General features: G+C 45.2%; 1 protein-coding gene across 6 annotated transcripts in view; it reads left to right on the plus strand.

Moving 5' to 3' along the window:
* The window catches only part of ANTXR1 (ANTXR cell adhesion molecule 1), a 249,725-nt gene that overhangs the window by 136,817 nt on the left and 90,465 nt on the right, over positions 1–22,443 (plus strand). For all 6 annotated transcript variants that reach the window (XM_028496612.1, XM_007126731.4, XM_007126732.4 and 3 more), the window contains exon 13: positions 9,958–10,053. In XM_028496612.1, coding sequence (XP_028352413.1) covers positions 9,958–10,053 — 96 coding nt within the window. The remainder of the gene's footprint in view (positions 1–9,957; positions 10,054–22,443) is intronic.

The raw sequence follows: 22,443 nt of genomic DNA on the forward strand, positions 1-22,443 counted from the left end.
CCTGCCGATGCAGGGGACACGGGTTCGTGCCCCGGTCCGGGAAGATCCCACATGCCGCGGAGCGGCTGGGCCCGTGAGCCATGGCCGCTGAGCCTGCATGTCCGGAGCCTGTGCTCCGCAACGGGAGAGGCCACAACAGTGAGAGGCCCGCGTACCGCAAATAAATAAATAAATAATAAACCTAATCAAGTATTGGAGAAGGAGTAGACAAGGGCAGATTCAAGAAGTCCTTAGGTGGTCAAAGGAGCAGATGTGCTGATAGGAGGGTGTGACCTCAGGTAGGGGAGAGAGGGAGAAAAAGAAAACTGAGATGGACTTCCAGATTTCCCACTTGGATTGATAGGTAGTACCATTGAATGAGGGGAAGAGAACAAACAGGTTCGAAGGGGAAAACAGTGAGCTCAGTTGGAACTGTTGAGTTTGCAGTGTCAGTAGGACCTACCAGACAGTGGAATGACCCTGACTCTGACCCTGAAGCATAAGGAGAGATCTAGGCTAGAGATAAAGAGTTGAGTCATCAATATCTAGATGAGAGTTTAAACTATGAAAGGAAAGGAGACAGCCCATGTTTAGAAAGTTTTAGAAAGAGTTTTAGAAAGAAAAACAGCAAGGGACCAAGAATGCATCCATGGGTCATACAACATGGTCAGCGTATTGAATGCCACCGAATTGTATACGACAAATGGTTAAAGTGGCAAATGTTATGTGTATATATATTTTACCCTAATTTTTTAAAGTGAAAAAGAAGTAGACACTTCAGGCACAATAAAAAGTATATACCTTTCTTAAAAAAAATGGATCCATGTGGCAAGCTGACATTTAAGGGACTGCATACAAGGAAAAGCCCATGAGGAGGTGGGCAAGGAATAATCGGAGATAGGAGGAAGGAAGCTGAGGAGGGCACTGCCACAGATGCCAGGGCAATAGAATTCCAATAAAATGCAGGGTGGGATGGGCGGAGAAGTTTGATAATGGCTAAAGTTACTTCCAGAAATAACAGTCAGAATATATAAGCTCTGGGAGAGAGAGAATTTTGGTCTCTGGGCTTGCCCATCCAGAACTTCTCAGCAGCAATAAAATGATTTAAATTTCATCTTTCGAAATAAAACTTGCCTGTGCTCTGCCAGTTTTGTCTGGGCAGGAAACAGAGCTCATACCAGCTGCTGAGGATGGTTCGAAATTCCACTTCAGAGCACTGGAATGTGACACCTCCCAAGTGGCAGCCTGTGCCCAGGGAGGGAGCAAAGCTGCCTGGAGTGGAGGGTGACGGGTGCAGCAGGGGGTACAGAGCCTTCCAGGCTCCCTCGGAGGAGCTGACACTCCTCTGCCCGCTCACAGGTTCTCCCATCTGAGCAGGAAAAGTCAGCATGTCCCTGGTCCCTTAATCTCTGTCTGCACATCTCCCTCTCACCCAGATGGCCTCTTGGGTATTTAGAACAAGCAAGTTGCCATGAGATCACAAGGTCATGGACCAGAACTGCCCGTAGTGGAAGGGCCTCTTTCCCTTGAGTGCTTTTCGACAGTGCCTCAAAGACAATCTCACTCAATACCAGAGAAAGAGGGGCAGGGCCATGGATGGAGGAGAGAAAGAGGGACCCCTGGGTAGCCTCACGTCATAGCAAAGTCTCCTCGTCGCGTCCTGGAGTGCCCTGTGGCATCATCATTTACCAACTGAAACCAGGGAAACAATCTTGCCAGCTTTTAAAAATATCTAATGGATCATCAGCTGTTTTCCTGTCATATTTTTGGCAGAGTTTGGCTAATAGCCCTTCAATGTGGCAGAATAAACCTGCTAATTCATTCTTCAGGTTAAATGTTTACAAGACAGCCTCATCTAACCATGTGAAAGAATCTGAGTATCTTCAGTAACTCAGTGGTGGTGCTCAGAATCCACAAAACCTAGCCTACATCCTAGAACTGCAGCAAACCCACCACCCATCAGGGAGGGCTCTCCTTAGCCCTTTGTTAATAATTCCTGTACACTGTTTTCAAAATGTAATTGTTACAATTACCAGGGTCCACCCTGGGGGAAGTTAAAATAAGAGATTTTTGTTGTTGTTGTCTTGCGGTACGCGGGCCTCTCACTGTTGCGGCCTCTCCCGTTGCGGAACACAGGCTCCGGACGCGCAGGCTCAGCGGCCACGGCTCACGGGCCCAGCCGCTCCGCGGCACGTGGGATCTTCCCGGACCGGGGCGCGAACCCGCGTCCCCTGCATCGGCAGGCGGACTCTCAACCACTGCGCCACCAGGGAAGCCCCAAATAAGAGATATTGGAGGGATCACTGTCCTGGGGGCAATAAAACATGTGAACAAATAGAAATGAGACCCTCAAACCATATATGAAAACCTCAGTATTGCCTTTGTTGCTGCGGACTGGAGACTAAGGCTGTATGGCAGCAAATGGGCTGGAAACTGAAGCCCAGGATTAAATAGCTTTGCCAACCTCGTTGCTGGCTTGGGACCTGTCCAGGGAAGACGCACAGCCAGGGGCAGAGTTACGGGAACGCTGATGAAGTTTAAGTTTCAGGGATCCTCATTTGCCTGGGTCCCTTCTAGCCCTTCTAAGGCCCTGGGAGGGGTGCTTATTATTTTGCATTTGTATTTTTATGTTCTTTTTCTTAAAGAGGGCTCCCCAGATCATACAAGCATCAGGCCCCACACAAAACCAGCCCGCACGGAGCAGAAGAAGACAGCCTCTGCTCTCTCTCGGTGGGCAGCACACTCCCCAGATAGGAAGGGGAGAGCAGGGGCCCATGTTCGCTGTGCTCTGGCCTTGTTTACTGAATGAGTAAAGGGGAAGAAAGGCCTGGAGTTTTACACACAGTGCCCTCAACGTGGAAGGATACACGGGAGTGGGGAAGGATGCTCCCTTCTTAACTGAGACCGTTTTCCAGGCAGAACTGAAGACACTTCATTGGCTACATAATAACCCCATGCCTGAACGACAAGGAAGAATCCCAGTTCCAACCCAGCATGGAAATGGGGGATTCCACCAAGTTTCTTTAACTTGAGCTTCCCCCAGTTTCCCATTATTCCTCTCAGTTTGACCCTCCTCCCTTTACCCTGGCCAGCAAGCAGCTGAGGCCTATACAGAAGTCTCTGAAGCCAAGAGGGAACAACAGGCAGGGGCCCACTGGGGGCCTTCCCCCCCTGTGGGGACAGTTTTTCTTTTTCCCTTTTCTTTCTGTTTTTTTAAAGATAAAATGTTCAGAGCCAAAAAAAAAAAAAAAAAAAAAAAAAAAAAAACCACTATAGAAAAACCAAGACAGGAAGGGGCAGCGATGCCTGATGCTCTGTTGCCCAGAGGCCTCTCTCTCTCCTGTCACACAAGACCCCTCACCCCCCTGCCGTGCGTCAGAAATCCACAATTACTAGAAACCTACCATGTGAGAGATGCTTTCATTATTCAAGTTTCCAAATCTATACTCTTGAAAACAATGCCTCCTCATCTTAAAAGATGCCCTCATTTGGTGAGCCGGGGACAAAGGCATTTTAAAAAGCCACGATGCAGGGATTTGCCTTGCAAGCCAGACAGCCTTCAGGGAAGTTTATCCTAACAAGGAATGACCAGAGGAAGCTGCAGCCCAAGCATCCGCCCTCGTGTTTAATATTTTGTGTCTGCATACACTCCACTGAAGGCCTCTGTGAGCATCTTACAGCTCAGCACTCATAGGAAAAAAGGCATAAAGCTACTACTTATGGAAGAAAATGGATGTCCCCTCCCCTAACTGGAAGATGTACCTCCTTAGCACTGCTTCCTTTCGTCTCTAGTCACACCCCAAAGCCCCCCCACCTCCTGCTGAAAATATTTTAAACCAAAGGGCCATGTTGATTTATTAAACTTTATTTTTACTTTTTAAATAAAATAAGAAATTAACTTGTGTTGATATTTAGGCTGTGGGGAAAATAACAGTGGCAGGAGTCAATCTTTGGCTATTTATGTGCTGCTGTTTTCCCTTCTGAAATCTCTTTCAAAGCTTCCAGAGAATTCCATGCAAAGGCTGCCCAGCGAGGACAGGAGCAGAGTTTGCTGGGCAGGTCAGCTCCTGCTCTCGCTTCTTGTCATAAAGTCAAGTCCAGGCAAGGCCTCGCTCAGGCTCCCCTCCCCGGCGTCAGAGAGCCTGGAGGATGCATCCACTTCCAAGCCTGGAGGCTGGCTGGTTCGGAACTTCTGCGTGGTGAGGAAGCCTCGCCCCCTGCCATTTAGCCATCCAGGACAGGGCCTGGGCAGGCGCACTTAGGCCCTGACCCAAATGGCCCCGCTCAGCCCCATGGTGGAGGCCATGTGGGCCCAGGGGTCTTTCCAGTCCTGACCACCCTGTGCCCTGGTGAAGGGAGGAGTAGAGGCCGAGTCCACACACTTGTCCTGAGTCAGGTTGAGAGCACTGGTCAGCCCATGACCCTCCTGAGCTCCGATCCAGGAAGAAGCTTTGGGGAGCAGGCAGCGGGTAACACAGGGTGTGCCGGCAGACAGTGAGCTGGGACACAGGAGGGTAGGTTGGAGGCCAAAGCCCAAGGAGCCAAGGCAGTTTGCACCAGAGCAGGAGGACAGAGCCAGGTTCTGGGCCACCAGGCTACATGGTGTGGGCTGTGGAACATTCCACATGCCTCCCGGCCCATGGCAGAGTCTTAGCACCCAAAGGGGCTTTTCATCTTGGGACTGGATGAAAATGCAAAAGGATTAATTTAGAGTAGCTGAACTAATTTCATGAATGAAGCAAATACTAAACAGGGCAGATGTGTATGTATTTCTGCTACATACTCATATTCATTCAACAGGTAACACAGAGCCATCCTTACATGATTGTCTATTCCTCTTCACAAGGTAATTGATAGAAATTCCAATTCAAGAGCATAAGGGGCAGGCAGGCCCTGCTGTGGCCTCCATCCCTTTCGGACTTCACTCTGAAGTACGACTTGCACTATGTGACACTCTGATCCACCTGGAGCCATGTGGATGAACTTCCTTCCATCAGATGCAGCAATTACAAACACGGTCTCAGTCTCTCATGCAGCTGCCTTATGTTTAGTCTTTCAAGTATAGATATTTCTTAAGTGAATTTTTTATAAATCTGACATTAGAGTGTAATGATGAAGTGGAAGGGGCCAAGTTTCTAAAATCAGACTGTGAAGGTTCAATTCCCAGTTTTGCAACATTAAAATTGAGGGCATATAAATATGTCCATAAGCGGTACGGGAAGGGTCTGGGTAAGTTACATACCTTCGCTGAGTCTCCTTGTTCCTTACCTTCAAAAAAGGGGATAGCAGTTCCTGCAACAAGACTGCTTTAACGAGTCTCGTTTAATTAAATGAGCTCATGCATAGGTAGCACTTTGCATAGTGCCGGGAATGTAGATAGCACACAATAACAGTCGCTATCGTTAGTAAAATTAGTACAAAGACATCCATGAAAATGCAAGAGTTTCAGAAGGAGTGATCCTGTAAAATGTCATCCTAAAAGACTGGGAGGAACTGCAGGAGCCTTCCACCTGGGCCTTCGACCTCTATAGTCTTCCCCTCCTCAGGCGCATACCCTATGCATTGAAAGCGTTTACTTCCCAAGAAACAAGTGCGATCACTGTCCCCCCAGGTTGAAGCCACTCAGGCTCAAGATAGAAGCCATGCCCCTCAGCTTGGGCTCCACCAGTGGCGACCCTGCCTCCTTCAACCCTACACCATGCACTTTGTGTTTGCTTTCTGTGCAGGAATGCCAAGCTCTCCTTCGCCCTGAGGGCGAGAATCCAGTGTCGCCTCCTCTATGAAGTGCTACTTGCAGACACTTAGTTCTTAGTGCTTGCTGAGGGCAGTGACCTGCTGGTTGAACTTGTAGGCTGTGGAACCAAATGGCCCAACTTTGTTAAAAATTTAGTTTATTGAAATATGGTTGATTTACATTGTTCATTTCTGCTATACAGCAAAGTGATTCAGTTATACACATATATACATTCCTTTTCATATTCTTCTGCATTATGGTTTATCACAGGATATTGACTATAGTTCCCTGTGCTATATTGTAGTACCTTATTGTTTATCCATTCTCTATATAATAGTTTGCATCTGCTAATCCTAAACTACCAATCCATCCCTCCCTCCCCCTTAGCAACCACAAGTCTGTTCTCTGTCTGTGAGTCCGTTTCTGTTTTGTAGATAGGCTCATTTGTGCCATATTTTACATTCCACATATAAGTGATATCATATAGTATTTGTCTTTCTCTGTCTGACTTACTTCGCTTAGTATGATAATCTCTAGGTCCATCCATGTTGCTGCAAATGTCATTATTTCATTCTTTATGATGGCTGAGTAGTATTCTATTGTATATATGTACCATATCTTCTTTAACCATTCATCTGTCAGTGGACATTTAGGTTGCTTCCATGTCTTACCAAATGGCCCAGCTTTAAATTCTGGTTTCTTCCTGTGGCCTTGGACAAGCTGCTTCTTCTGTCCTTGCCTCAGTATTTTTCTGTAAGATAGGAAAAAAACAATATTATTGAATTCATAAGGTTGTTAATATTAAGTGAACTAACATATGGAAAGCATGTTAGTACATTTAGAAAGGACAGTCCCTGGCACATAGTAAGTGTTCAATAAATATGAGCTATACTGATAACAAGTATTATTATCATCACTATCAGTATTACTATTGCACCAGAATGTAAGCTTTAAGACTCAAGAGACTGTTTGCTTTTTTCATTGCCTGGCACATAAAAGGTGCTGCATGAATCTCACAGATATAGAGAACAAACTAGTGGTTACCAGTGGCGGGCGGGAGGTTGGGGCGGGGGCAACAGAGGGGTTGGGGGAGCGGGAGGTGCAAACTGTTGGGTGTAAGATAGACTCAAGGATGTACTACTGTACAACACGGAGAATAGAGCTCATATTTTGTTATAACTGCAAATGGACAGTAACCTTTAAAACTGTATTAAAATTTTTTAAATAAAATTAAAACTATCCAAAAATAAATTAATTAATTAAAGGTGCTGCGTGTACAGTTGTTGAATAACACACAGGCCCCTGAGTGTGGGTAATGGTTGTTACATAGCCCTCAGCAGACCATGAGCACCTTGGTTCTGTCTAATCCATCCTTACCGCTGAGGTCTGCTCCACGGGCACTGGACGGACCCTCAGTAAACGTTTGCTGAATGAACCTCCTCCGAGGTTGCATGCACATGTTACCCACTTGTAGAACATTAGCTTCATGTCTAAGTTTATCAAAAATTCATGCCCTTTGTCTGACGGTGACTCTTTTGCACTGGGTGTTTGTATATAACGGTGCTGGAAGATCTTGAAACCAGGCAGTGCGTTGGGGGGCTTTACTGGGGGCTGCATCCAGAGCAAGGGTCAGTCCCTCCAGGAGCTCCTGCCCCACTGCGTTTCCACTCCCCCAGCGTCCCCACTGCACCTTGACCCTGCTGAGCCCCACGCTGTCCTCCTTCGCTACGGAAGGGGGGACTGGGAAGAGGCAGACCAAGCCTGGTCAGAGACAGGCCGGATGAAGCTTTGTCTGAATCCAGGAAATCTCCTTCCAGAGCTGAAGCCTCCCCTCTCCGCTTGTGGTCCCTGCCCTCCACCCTCCCCACTTCACAGGAAAACTCCTTCTTTTTCCAGAAGGAATTAAAATAATTTTCCCCACAATATATCATCCTTTCTGCTTCAGTTCCTCCCTCTAGAGTGAAAATTAAATCAGGAGAGGGGAGATTGCATATAATGGGAATAAATGCAGTCTGTAGTCTTTACTAAATTATAACTTAATACTGAAAGACCACTGTTTTATAAGCCTTGCAGTAACCCAACCACTTATTATTCTGACTGCAGACAGATTTATGATCTGAAATGGCCATCATGTTTGCTGGCCATGAGGAAACAAAGGGAGGATGAGTTACAGCTCAGCGTCTGACATGATAGCTTCCATCCCACTTGTCGGGCCATGTCTGCTTACATCTTACAGCTCATTTTTTCCTCACATCAATGCAATGAGGCAGGTGAGGTTCAGTATCTCCATTTTATGGGCATGGAACGTAGAGACTGAAAGATCAAGAGGGCTGTCTTGACTAACAGTAAGTTTGGAGAACACATGGGATTTCTTTGTATCTTCAAGGAGAGCATCACCCTGCCGTAGCTCATGCATAAACGTTGTGGGTCCAGGAGCATCCTCGGGCTGCTGTGCCCTCTCCCCACCCACTGCCCAGCCCTGCACCTGCACTTGTGAGGTGCAGCTCCCTCGGGGACAATCTGGCATTCCCAAGCCTTGGCTTGGTGGGAGCCGAGTGTTTGGTTCCCTGGCTTTTGGGTCAAAGACATGCCAAGGAGTAAAAGCTGCCTTTAAAGAGCTTCCAGTAGCCCCCACTGAGCACTCAGAGTAGGGGTGAGTCACACCCCAGCTCTGCCATTAACCTGCTGTGTAGCCTCGGACAGGCCATCCAACCTCCCCCTCTGTAAATGGCTGGGGAGAGGGCAGCTTTGAAAGTCTGATCATGCTGTGAACAGTCTCCCCTGAAGACACATGCTCTGAAGATCATGAGTGTTGTTTCAGGAGGGTCACCCCTTCCATCCACTTCAGCCCATCTGTGCACCCCATAGGTCCACTGATCCTGGGTGAGAGCCCCAGGGCCACGTGAGTCCTGATACCATAGGGAGGAGCCCCAAGGGCAGATTTTTAACATACAACTTCAATAGTTTATTTTCTCGCTGTGCAATGTTAAAAAAAGAAAAAGAAAAGCAAAGACAGATTTTTTTTTAATTACCATAAATCCACTACCAGCAAAATCACCATTAATATTTGAGTAAATATCCCTCAGTCTCTCTCTCACTCTTGGCAAACATAAGTCCACTCGTTATATCAGGGCTGTTCTCTCAGGTCATTTAAATATTATGTGTAAACATAATGTCTACAGAGTAATTGGTGGTTCTACAATGAATTATTAACAAGTCCTTAATTGTTAAACATTTAGGTTGCTTTCCTTTATCATCATCATCTGTGCAAACATCTGATTTTGGGGGGGGAGCTAAAAGTGGAATTGCCAGCTTTATTCAGAAGGGGTACCTATGACAATTAATACCTGTGACAACTTGCCCCTCGCCCCCAGCTCCAAAGGTTGTACCCGCTTGCACTCCCGGTAGCTGGGAGGAAGGGGTGGCGGGGGGGACTTAAATCTGCTCCCTTGAACCAGCAGCCCCAGAATACTGACACCGAGGGAGTGGGATCTCTGTTGATGAAAGTTAGTAATCATGTCAGGCCACGGCAACTGTCTGTTTTGGGGACTGGCCTAGGCATATTTGGAAGTGGGCATGATTTGTCTTGGGTGCCTGCCTCATTGGACCCGAGAGCAGCGTTGACTCAGTCACCACACCCCTCCCCTCCCAGGGTCAGCAGAAGCTGCCTCACCCTCTACTCCCTGGACTCCCTCTACCTTTTATCACATCCCATCAGTGGGCTCTAGACTTTGCCTCGGGAATCTCTTACACGCACCTATGAGAAACAGGCTCAGGGGAGCAGGCTGAGTTCTGAGAATTGTCCCAAGTCCAGCCCAAGGGGTGGCGGGAACAGCAGATCCAGGGATGGGGGAGGCTGTCACCGGGCACAGAGTGATGGTCCGGAGGCAGATGGGTAGCGGTAGGCCATCTCAGTGCCCAGCTGCAGAGGCAGCCATCTGCTATGTCTCCTGCAGGACTGGTCCTTCAGGATGTTGTTCAAAGAGAAGAACGGGGCCTCCCTGAAAAGACAAACCCACTTCTCATGAGAATTGACTACATAGAGTGTGTTGCCCAGAATGTTGGGCAGAGTTCCAACCATTTACTTGGCAAACTGTGCTCTTCTCTGGGCCTTAACTCTGCATATTGGGGATGGGAGTGCGGGGAGGGGGAGACCACAGGTATTGCCTTGCCCCCCAAGCTCACATGCTGGTTGCACACACAGCCGGCCCCACTGCTGACCGCCCTCTCTCTCGGCCCCGCAGTCCGATGGCTCCATACTGGCAATCGCCCTGCTGATCCTGTTCCTGCTTCTGGCCCTGGCTCTCCTCTGGTGGTTCTGGCCCCTCTGCTGCACCGTGGTAAGTGCCCCAAGCTCCTCCCCCGGCCTCAGACCTCAGGCCGCTCAAAGCAGAGAATGACACAGGTTAACAGGACCATGAGTAGGTAGAGGGCAACAAGAAACTGTGTAAATAATTGACAATAAGTCTAGCGTCTTTTGTACAATTTTTACAAAATTGGCAAAAACTAACATGATCGGTAAAATCATGAGTCATTAGGAGTCAGTATGCGTTAGGGTTTGCCAATGGACACGCCATTTTGGGTGGAGTAGCTGGAGGGCCTGCTCTGGGTGCAGTGCCCAGGAAGAATCAGCAGAATACTGTAAATGATGAGTGTTACTTAACATGTAATAAATACACATGCATGTGTGTGTGTGTGGCACATGTGCACGTGTGCACACACACGCACACACACTTGTTTGTTGAGTTGCACCAGCTGATACTCTTCCAAAGCCACCTTGGTCTTAGCAACTAGTCAGCCCATCTGAGAAAGCGCCTCAGGCCTCTTTATTTTTAACAATAAAGAGTGGCACCTACCTTTATTTTATTCTTTTAGCTACCATTTATAGGACACACCTATATGTGCCCAGCACAAGATCAATAAGGACCTCCTCCCCATCATCGTCACCTGGAGCCACCACATAGCTCTGGCCAGCATCTCCCCAAATAGCGCAGGGCCTGGAATAACCCGCCATCACCTGCCGTGCCCAAATGATATGTGCTTGTCTATCAGTTTCTATTCCCTGGCCCCCAGACCAGGAAAAGACCAAACAAAGTAATATCCAAATGAAAAAAAGAAACATTAGCTCTTGCAAGTCTAGTTCTAGCACGTGCCCTGACTTCATGCACAATCAGAGCATGCGCTGTAAAGCCAGGTGCGTTTGAAGTCAGCACTGCTCCACTACCACAGCTTCTTCCATTCCCTGCATCTCAGTTCTTCCATGGCAGGCCCAGCAGAGGAAAATAGATGGTGAGCATCTCCGGGCTAGAGCCTGTCTTCACTTTATCTCTGGAAATCCAGCATTTAGCATACAGTGCAAGGCGACTCAAATCTGTGTGTAGGACAGAAACCGAAGCCTCATAGAACACTAGACTTGAACAAAAGGGAGAAATGATTTCAAGCAAGACTTTAAAGAGATGATAAATGGATGAATGCAAAACTCAGTCAGGATGTGGATCCATGTGGCAAGGATTCTGGAAAGAAAGAGGCTTTTGCACCAACAGAAGCCTCTGGTTTTGAGGGGAAAAGATGACTTGTAGCAGACAAGAATGTGTGCGTGGGAGGGACCCTGGTGGGAGGGACAGGTGCAAGTCTCAGGTCAATTAGAGTAATCCAGGCTGGAGTGATTTCACCAAGATTTTAAGCAGTCTTAAGCACAGCAGCCCCAGAGTTAAATGTTTAAATACTTAAGGCTGCATAACCATTTTATTTTTAAGTTTAAAAAAAAAAAAACTGAGGCAGCCAGACTGCTTTCTATGGTGATTCAAAAGGAAACATATCTTCAAGTCTGGAATTCTCCGGGGAAGAAAACTTTCAGAGGGCTCTTAAAGAAGAGGGTGGCTGAGAGTGTTGGTGGTGGCAGCCTGAGGTGAACACTGGGGCTTCTGTTGTAGTAGGCATCACCCTTTGTTCACTTAGTCCCTTTGATTATTAAAAACAGTTACCTCTGGGTGGGGACAGCTAGGAACAATACAACAGCCAAGCAGTACTCCACCATTTACTGGTTGCGTGATCTTGGGCAAGTTACTTAACCTCTTTGTGCCCCAGTTTCCTCATTTATATGACGAGGACAATGAGAGCTCTGACCTCATAGGTAGATGGTGAAAATTAAAGGATTATCTATATAGGAATATCTATATATCTGCTTAAGATTGTTCCTTGTATTATTATTAATAATAATTACTATGATTAATATTTTAAAATATCTACTATAATAGGAATATATAACTGTACTGTATGGCATTCCATTTATATTAGTGAGAAATGTCTCTTTTTTCCAGTTTCATGGAAATAGAATTGACAGATAGCATTTTATAAGTTTATGGTATACAACTTAATGATTTGGTACATGTATATGTTGCAAAAAGTTTACCAGAATAAGTTAACATCCATCACCCCACATAGTTACACATTTTTCCTTGTGATAAGAACTTTTAAGATTACTTTCTTAGCAACTGTCAAATGTGCAATACGGTATTCTAAACTGTAGTCATCATGTTGTACATTATATGCCCCAAGCTTTATCTTGTAACTGGAAGTTGTACATTTTGACTACCTTCACTCAATTCCTCCACCCCCAACCCTGTACCCGAGCCCCCACCTCTGGCAACCACAAATCTGATCTGTTTCTATGAATCTGGTTCTTTTAGATTCCACATGTAAATGAAATCATACAGTATTTGTCTTTCTCTGCCTGACTTATTTCACTTAGCATAATGCCCTCAAGGTCCATCCATGCTGTTGCAAATGGAAGGATTTCCTTCTTTTTATGGCTGAATACTGTTCCGTCGTGTATGTATACCATGTCTTCTTTACCCATTCGTCCTTCAGTGTACACTTAAGTTGCTTACATGTCTTGGCTATTGTAAATAATGGTGCATTGAACATGAGGGTGCCTGTATCTCTTCAGGATAGTGATTTTGTTTCCTTCAGATATATACCCAAAATTGGAATTGCTGGGTCATATGGTAGCTCTATTTCTAATTTTTTGAGGAGCCTCCATACTGTTTTCCATAGTGGCTGCACTAATTTACATTCCCATGAACAGTGCACAAGGATTCCCGCTAATACTTGCTATCTCTTGTCTTCTTGATGACAGCAATCTCAACAGGCATGAAGTGATATCTTACCGTGGTTTTAATTTCCAGGAAAATGTCTCTTATTTAATGCCTTTCATTATTGGAAGCAGGATCACACAAGGTCAGATTGCTATGCAATATTCAGAATATTTTTCAGTGAATCTATCTGGTTAAGCCTATGTTGCTTTGGAAGACAGCAAAAATGTCTTAATGTGGCCTGATTTTGTAAGTCCCGAGGAATTTCTTTACAAGGGAAGATCTTAGAGATTGATTTTCCTGTTCATGGAGTCTTTAAAAACTGCCCTTCCACGTATTTCTGAAAGCTGTCTGGGGCTCTGATGCTTAGTGGGCCCCCCAAATTACTCGTTGATCGCTGGCTTCCTTTATGAGTGATGATGTTCTGAGGAGGACAGGGTAAATTCACATGTTTCCTAAAGGGAGTAAACAAGAAGGAGGGCAAACATCATCTCCCCGCACCCCAGGATGCAGTATGCAGAAAGTTTCTCTCCCCCGCGTGACAGCATGCCCTCACCACAGTCTGGGACTAGCACAGGGCATCCTTGTAAATGATGGTCCTGAAACCTTCCTCTGTCATGCTCCCTGCCCTGTCGTGAGTGTGGGAAATGCCCCATGACCTGGTACCAAAGCCATATCTCCATGATGGGAAATAGCCAGAGAGCAGAAAGGGTCTGTAACATGAGGAACCCATGAGGTTTGCCTTCCTCCTGCTTCTGCACAGTTCTTTCCGGGAATAATATTCAAAATCTTTAACAATTTGCAAGGCCTCCATCCCAATTGAGCCAAACATTAACGCTTTAGTGGCTGGATATGGGGTGGGATGGGGGATGGTCCATGAAGTCCCGGAGGGTGGCAGGCGTACAAGGGCAGGCACTCAGGTCACTATTTACTAATCAGAAAGAGCATTTTAACATGTAACGACCAGTATGGCCAGATCAGGCATAATAGACACTACCAGGCCAGGCTTCTGCAGCCCTCAGCATCCTCTTGCTTCCTGCTGGTCCTAGAAGAAGAAATCTGAAGGCTGAGAGTGACTGGTGCTACCCATTGCATTTTGCCTTTCTGAAAGGACCCCATTCCCAGCTGGCTCTTATCTCCCACCTAGATGGAACCTGGGTTAACTTATTGCCCGCATAGAAGAGAATAATCTATCAGTAATGACTGATGGAGAGAGAATTGGCCAGTTCTTGGATCGAAACTTTTCAGTGTTTCCCAACGTGGCCCTCAGTATCCCCAGGTAAATCTTTGCCTTCTAAGATTCCTACCTTTATTCACTGGCACAAAAAAACATTCACATTGGAAGAGAGAGAGTCATTGGCCTATGTACCCTGTGCTTATTTGCATTTTCAAAAAGGGAATTCAGGGGCCCATATTTTACAAAAAAATAAATGAATAAATAAAACCCTGCCTCAGTTCCACAAGGGGCATTGCCAGAACGCTTTAAGTCATGCTATGGCCACTCCCTCCACTCATAAGTTTGGTCCAATATTATTGAAATCTCTAAATTGAACTTTAAAAAAAGGAAGACTAGGAAATCTGCATGAGAAGAGGATCATGGGAAAAAAAGAGTTGAAATGTACCGGATGAGTAAACGTGTGAACACATGGAGGAAAAAAGTCCACAATGAATCAGTGGTATTAGAGATAAATATTATCTAATACAGATCTAGAAAATGCAGGTAACCCTGAGAGTCTACCATCATCCCAGCCAAGAGGCAGCACCCTGAAAGCCTGCAGTCTAACTAGGATGGTAGCTTTATGTACACAGGCAAAGGCCATCACATCCTGCCTAAATTTCAGCAGGTCACCAGACACTGATAGATTCTGATTAGCAATGGGGACTGGCTCCTCCAAATCAAAAACCTGGGGGATAGGATAAATGCCTGCCTGGCGTCTTAACCTACGGACCCCATGTTGACGCTCTCATGAACACCCTCGATTACTTAACGCCCAGCCCACTTGCCCTGCCCCATCCTTATACCGCGACAGAGCAATTGATAGTCTTCTCCTCTCCTGCTCCCAAGATGATGATCCCTTCAGAAGAGAATTGCCCAAGCATGCTGTTGGGGCCACTGCACATTTACGAGGCCTTCTCATTGCTTAGCAAACTCTCACCTCATCCTTATGGAGCCCCAGATTCCACCCCCATGGTGTCTCTCCCAGACTGTTCCCGTTCTCCCGGAGGTGACTGTCCTATCTCTGGCTCTTTCACTCTCAACAGACAACCTACTCTTCTGTCTCAGCGAGAGGTGGAAGCCGTCCTGTGAGAAACCTTCCACTTCAAGTAGCGCTTTCATGCATCCTGCTCCAACATCCCTCCCCTCCCCGGATGCAGCCTGGCCCGTCTGCCTCTCTTGCTACTCATGTCCTTCATGTTGTTCTCTCTCATTCACCTCTGCCTGTGGTATCTTCATCCTTTCCTCTCCGCTGTCTTCCTCCCTGCTGCCTACTGGCCTCCTTCAACCTTTAAAAATGTCTCATACCTTATTCCTCCTTCAAGCCGCCCTCTTCCTTCTCCCTCCCTTTCATCTGCCAACTTCTCTGCAGAGCAGACTGTCCACGATTCCTTCCATTCACTCTTCGGCCTACTGCACCCTGGCCTCCATCAGCATCGTTGCTCTAGTCCATACCTTGCAAGCCTGAACTCCCCAGCCAGGGATCTCTGCTCATTTCTCCTTCTACGTTAGCTCTTTCAGCAATGGGTACCCTCTTCTTTCACCTCTCTCCTCTGCTGGCTGCTGCCGACTCTTCTAAATCTGTCTTCAGTTTTCCCCTGTCTCCTTCTACTGCCGCTAAGCTCTTGTTCTCCAGGATTGTCTTCAACCTTCTCTACACATTGTCCCTGGGCAATATCACTAATGCTCATGACTTCAGCTACAATGGATATGCTGATGGCTACTTAATGTGTCCACCCATTGCTGGCCTCGACTTCAGAAGACCAGGCCCATGGTATCGGTACCCAACGGGCATCTCAAATGTAGGCATCTCTCCCCATCGTGTCCCAGCTAAATTCATCACGTTTTCCCCAGGACTGCTCTTCATTGATAGATATGTCACCATCCTCTGAGCTGCCCAAACTCTAGACTGAAGAGTTATTGCCAAGGTCTCCTCTGTCTCTCCTTGTCTTCTCTCACTTCACAGTTGTCTGTAGAGCATCCTCTTCTCTCACACCCCATCTCATCTGATACATCCATCTGCACCCTCTACCCCAGCATAAGCATAATACCTGGCACTCAGTAGTTGCTTAATAAATAGTTGTGGAATGAATGGATGAATGAATGTCATTGCCTTAGTCTGAGGTTCTGCATCTCCCACCTGAACTACTGCAATAACTTTCTAACTGCTCCTTTAGCCTTTCTCACTGTCACTAGGTTTTTTTTCCTTAAAAAAAGAAAAATAATCAGGTCATGGTCCCACTCACTTCCGTGCCCCAAATCCTCTTGACTGTTCAAGATCTCTAAAGTAGACTTCAAATTCCTTGACATGGCGTATGTAGACCCTTCTCAACCTGACCACACCCCACTTCTCCACCTCACCTCCCACCTACTCCTCCCTGTGCCTGGACCCCCTTGGCACCCTGTACGGACTCCTTCATGGCACTGACCATGGTGTTGTAACTGATTGTTTGCTTGTCAATCTTCCCCTGTAGACATATGCTATTGGAAGCCAGGGCTGTAGTTCCCCAGAGCATAACCATGCTTGGCTCAAGACTGTTACTCAGTATATCTCAAAGCTCATTGAGGAGCTAAGTGGAAGGAGGGCCATCTCCAGGCACACTCTGTCCTTTGGGGTTCCTTGAACATACCTCATAGCTACTAATGATCTCTTTGCTTATATTGTTTCCGCTTGCTGAAATATTTTCATCTTCTTTATCTACTCTGTCAACAATTCCTCTTTCTTCAAAGCCCAGTTCACTGATCACTCCATCTCAGTAGCTTTCCTTTTTCCCACCTGGGGAGAATTAGCACCAACCTCCCTTGGTTTTCATAGCACTTTTTTTCACACATCTATTAATGAATTTTCTCATTCTGTCACAAGTGTTCATTCACATATATGTTCCTGTCACCATACAATGAACTCCTCCAGGGCACAGAGAAACTTGTCACAGAGAATCATCCCACAAAGGGGTACAGTGCCTAGTATGTAATTCATATGTTTTCCAAACTAAACTAAAGGGGGGGAAGGGGAATGGATATGAAAGGAACCCACAGACCAGTGGAACTGTAGGGCGTGGTAGTTTCATGGGGGTTTGTATTGTTATTATCAGGTTTCATAAATTACATGTATGTTACACACATTGTTTTATATGTATCAAATATTACATAACAAAAGACACTTTTATCAGCTTCTTTTTTTTTTTTTTTTTTGTGGTACGCGGGGGCCTCCCTCTGCTGCGGCCTCTCCCGTCGCGGTACGCGGGCCTCCCTCTGCTGCGGCCTCTCCCGTCGCGGAGCACAGGCTCCGGACGCGCAGGCTCAGCGGCCACGGCTCACGGGCCCAGCCGCTCCGCGGCACGTGGGGTCCTCCCAGACCGGGGCGCGAACCCGGCTCCCCCGCATCGGCAGGCGGACGCGCAACCACTGCGCCACCAGGGAAGCCCTTATCAGCTTCTTAAATAAAATCCTAGAAATCTGCCCATTTTATTAGGAGGTTAATTGTATATCAGGAACCCCAAGTCAAAAGATCTTGCCATATTTTGCCAGATGAGAAAGTTTCTGAAGATTCGTTGCATAACAAGGTGAATATACTTAACATTACTGAACTGTACACTTAAAAACGGTTAAGATTAGGTTATGTGTTTTTTACCACAACTAGAGAGAAAATAAAAAGAGATCCTGCTGTAGAGTTGGAATTCTTCTGCAGCCCAGCTAATTAAACTACACTATTAAGGTGAAATCAAATCATTATATTTCTGTTCAAATAATGGCAAATATTTTTATTCCGTTTGTCGGGAGAGGATCATGTGCATGCTTTGAGAATTTCTCCCTAGAGAAACAAAATGCAGTTCCCTTTTGTTTTGGTTTTTTTTAAAGGCCTCGTAGGTATCTTACGAACACTTTTTAAAGAATTATGTAAAGGATCATGTTTAATTCACTTTATTGAATTTCCAGGGTAGTTCCATGAATGACAAATTGCAAGGGACAAAAACTAATCAGGAACTTGACATGCCTTAAATTGAAATAAAAATAAATTCTTCAAATAATGCCCTCCACACCTTTAAGCATAGCATTTAATTTTCAGGGCCAGACAGCCAAACCTAACATCACCAAAGGGATTCACCGAAGCTTATTTAGTAGAAACCTGACAAGTACAAGCAGCTCCTTAGCCAGGCATCATGGGCCTAGACTCATCGTGCTTTCTGGATCCCTTTCCAGCCTCCACCCATTCCCATCTGGACACACCTTTCTCTGCAGCTGACAAGGTCGCTTCCCACCAGCATGCAGAGCCCTGCCATGGCCTGCCCTCACCTCAGAGCTCTGCAACACACGCCAGTCTGTTCTCATCTCCACCTTGCCCTCGTGGCTTCCCTCATCCCTGCTGGGCTGGCCCTGCAACTTGCCTGGAAACCCACCCGCCACCATCCTCATGCCCCTAGGTGAGCTGGAAAGAGGCGAGCTGTCATTAAAGACAATGGGGTTCCGATACGAGATCTGCCTCCATCAAAGGCAAATCTTTTAACCTTCATTTCCTCACGTGAAAAATTAGAAAATTGGAACCATGTTGGCGCTAAGGTAGCTTCCTTATATTCTTAACTCCTATAAGTGAATCTACTCCTCTCCAACATTTCCGGGCCTGTGGTCCTCAAACCTGGTTACACATCAAAATATGATGCAAGTATCAGGGGCAGCATTTCCAGACGTTGTCCACTAAACTTCTTTTGACCCTGGAACCCTCCCTTGACCCCTACCCATTAACATACTGACATCTAGAAGGGCACTAGTCCTTCCCAAACACCTATTGACATCCTGATGTCTGGAAGGACACTAACATTCTGCCAAAGACCGTTTGGGAAACATAAGCCCAGAGAATGCTGAATTGGCTGAAAGTCAGATTCCTGGGTCCCTAGGAAAGAGGTCCCTAGCCTCTTTACCGCCCTCCTCGAAGGCTGTGTCAATGCCAACAAGCTCAAACACACTGTGAACATCATCCCACACCCTTGTTCCTTGTGTGTCCTGCTCAGATCCCACAGGCACTGCCAGTGGCTGGAATCGCCTTGCCCATAACCCAGGCAGACCAGATGCTCCTCTAAGCCTCAGGGAATCTGAATCATGAATTTTTTTTTAACTGTCTCAGTGTTTTGCAGTGACTGGCGCATCATCTAGTGAAGAATGTGCATAGCTGCTCTTTGAAATTATTATGTACATCATTTAGGCCTTATCAACTAATATTAAAATTCTTGCCACTACTCTCTCTTGAGTTATGTATGAATTTGGCCTTTTAAATAATTCCAGTCTTAAGGGAGATAAGATGAGAGGCCAAAAATTATTTGGAATTTCAGTTCCAAATGTAAAAAGCAAAAAAGTTGAGCTCATTTCTTTGAAAATTTCTTGTACTACATTCTAGATCAACACCCTTGGCACTAGACTTTACTAAACTTTTACAGTGTAAAATTACTAGATTCAAGCAGTACTTGGCCAGCTCTAATCAACTGTGAGGTTTCTATTACATTTATACTGTTTGTATAGTAAGATTCATTTATCTGTCATCAGCTAGTATTTCATTCTTCCTGGACATTTTCCACATTGCATTGCCTAGTTTCCCTTGGTGTCTTGATTTTAATTAAAAGAATATTTATTATAAAGTTGGGGAATCAGAATGGAAGCCTAAATTGTAAAAGCATGAGAGCAAGCATCCCCTTCCATCCATGAGATTAAAGCCTTTTGTTAGGTGGCTTTTCAGATCTCATTGGCATTTCTTCTATACACAGCTTTCTTCTGATGGCTTCTCCTCACACAGAGCCTATGAGGCCAGGGAGGTAGCAAAGGAGTTGGAATTAAGATATCAGCCCAGAAGTCCCAGGATATGCGATGTTTTTAATTAAAGGCTCTAAATACAACATTTATTTGAGTTAGCCCTCTGAGCATGCAAGAGGTAATCATTTGTGAAAAATCAATTACTCCTGGCTGGTAATACACTGGACTTCCTAGCAAAATAAAAACAAAAAATTTCCTGGAAAAAAAAAATGTGATAAAAGTTGTTTTAAATGCATAGCCAGGCTCACAAGAAAATAGACATTTCCAGGGACAAAATAAAAAAGGTTCTGCAAATCAGATGGTTAGCTGACCCTAAAGCAGTGTGATTTTCCAATCTCAATAACCTAGACATTTGGTTTCAGAGCCTTACATAGGTCCATAAAAGTTTGGGAGTCAGAACTGAGTCTTCTGCTTACAGCTGAGACCTTGAGTAAAAGGATGGGCTATGAGGTGTGTGTGTGTGTGTGTGTGTGTGTGTGTGTGTGTGTGTGTGTCCCTAAGAATTCAGAACCACAACCTCTCGGTTTTAGAGTTCAAATATTTATTACTTGGGGTTCTGTAAATTACAAACTAAGAGAAAGGGATCACAGTTTGGAAGTGTTTAGGAATCTGCAAAAGGAAACTCTCTGGCAGGTTGATCCCTTAGCTCAGTCCTCATAAGATTCCCATAGGTAAATGCAAACTTCACATGAGTTCACAATCAAAAATTACCAAAAACCCAAGGAATATTATTACTCAGACTCCTTGGGGTTTTACTACGCATGGAAAGCACAGAAGACCAGAAATCAGTTGAGGAAGTCAGGCCCTGTCATTGGTCTTTCCTTTGCTCGCTACAAAGTTAACAATGGTTGAGTAGCAGATACATCAAAAGTTCTCTAAATACTATTATTTCTCCCATAACATGAAGGGTATTCCTAAAAATGTCACTTCATATGGAATTTTCACCCCATGAAAATAACAGGACTGGGGGGGAAATAGGTTCAGAACAGAACATTCAAAACTGTGCAATGTTATAAAATAATACACTTTTAAAAATTAATAAGAAACTGAAGATTTCCACCATTTTAAGCATCTTCAATTCTTGAAGTAATGCTACAGTATAAATAGCACTATGTCTCAATTTTTAAAAACTAAACACATGAAGTTTTGTGATGAGTTTGAGTATGATGTAGCCCCAGGCCTTTGAGTTAACAGGACAGAAGGAAGGACATTCTTAGGATGAAGTGTCACAACAACAGAGGTGGATGACTGACTCATTGTCTTCTTACTCCTTCTGTTCTGGCTTAAAATAGAAATCCAGCTTTTGTTGTCTTGCCAGGATCCTCTTTTCATAACAACAACAACAGAAAAGCTGTTTGTGTGGTTCCAAATAAGACTAAATGCCACAAAAGTGTTACTCTGCTGCTCTCAGCATTATAGCCTTTTCTTCAATCCATGGCACATGCTTCTAATCCCCTTTAAAGCAAATGATGGGCCCTGTGCCTTCCATTCTCCTTTCTTTGGGTTCCTCAGTGTGGTCTCCAATGAAGCTCAACGTGGGTTCCTTTACTCCCTTTGCTCTCAGGGTGTCCCATGAATCTCATCTCTTCATGAGCATCTCATACACAAGCTTAAGGCTTTCCTCCTTCCCTGAATCCTTGGATTCTTATAACCAGGACATACACTCGTGTTGAGGATGCTTTAAATGCTTTCATGAAGAAAGGTACACATGTTTACAAGTGCGATATGTTGATTTAATTGCACTGCACAAGGGTAAACAGAAGTAAGAAAGCAGATGAGGTGTGTGTGAGTTTTGTGTGTTTCTTCCATGTCACTACTGACAGCTGAGCAGCATTTTCACATTCACCTGATAGTACTTGGTGGCACCCAATATAATCAGCCAGCTCACACTTTTAAATGGTTAATGTTATGTTATGTGAACTTTACCACAACCCAAAAAATCTAAAACATATACAGGCATACTTCAGAGATATTGCAGGTTCCATTCCAGACCACCACAGTAAAGCAAGTCACATGAATTTTTTGGGTTTCCCAGTGCATATTAAAGTTACGTAGTCTATTGAGTATGCAATAGCATTATGCCTAAAAAAAATTTACATACTTTAATTTTAAAAATACTTTATCGCTAAGATATGCTAATCATCTGCGCCTTCAGTGAGTCATAATCTTTTTTTTTGAATTTTTGAATTTTATTTTTTTTTATACAGCAGGTTCTTATTAGTCATCAACTTTATACACATCAGTGTGTACATGTCAATCCCAATCGCCAAATTCATCACACTACCACTACCACCCCCCCACTGCTTTCCCCCCTTGGTGTCCATATGTTTGTTCTCTACATCTGTGTCTCAACTTTTGCCCTGCAAACCGGTTCATCTGTACCATTTTTCTCGGTTCCACATATATGTGTTAATGTACACTATTTGTTTTTCTCTTTCTGACTTACTTCTCTCTGTATGACAGTCTCTAGATCCATGCATGTCTCAACAAATGACCCAATTTCATTCCTTTTTATGGCTGAGTAATATTCCATTGTATATAGGTACCACATCTTCTTTATCCATTCGTCTGTCGATGGGCATTTAGGTTGCTTCCATGACCTGGCTATTGTAAATAGTGCC

The sequence above is a fragment of the Physeter macrocephalus genome, chromosome 12, assembly GCF_002837175.3.
Source record: "Physeter macrocephalus isolate SW-GA chromosome 12, ASM283717v5, whole genome shotgun sequence".
NCBI lineage: Eukaryota > Metazoa > Chordata > Mammalia > Artiodactyla > Physeteridae > Physeter > Physeter macrocephalus.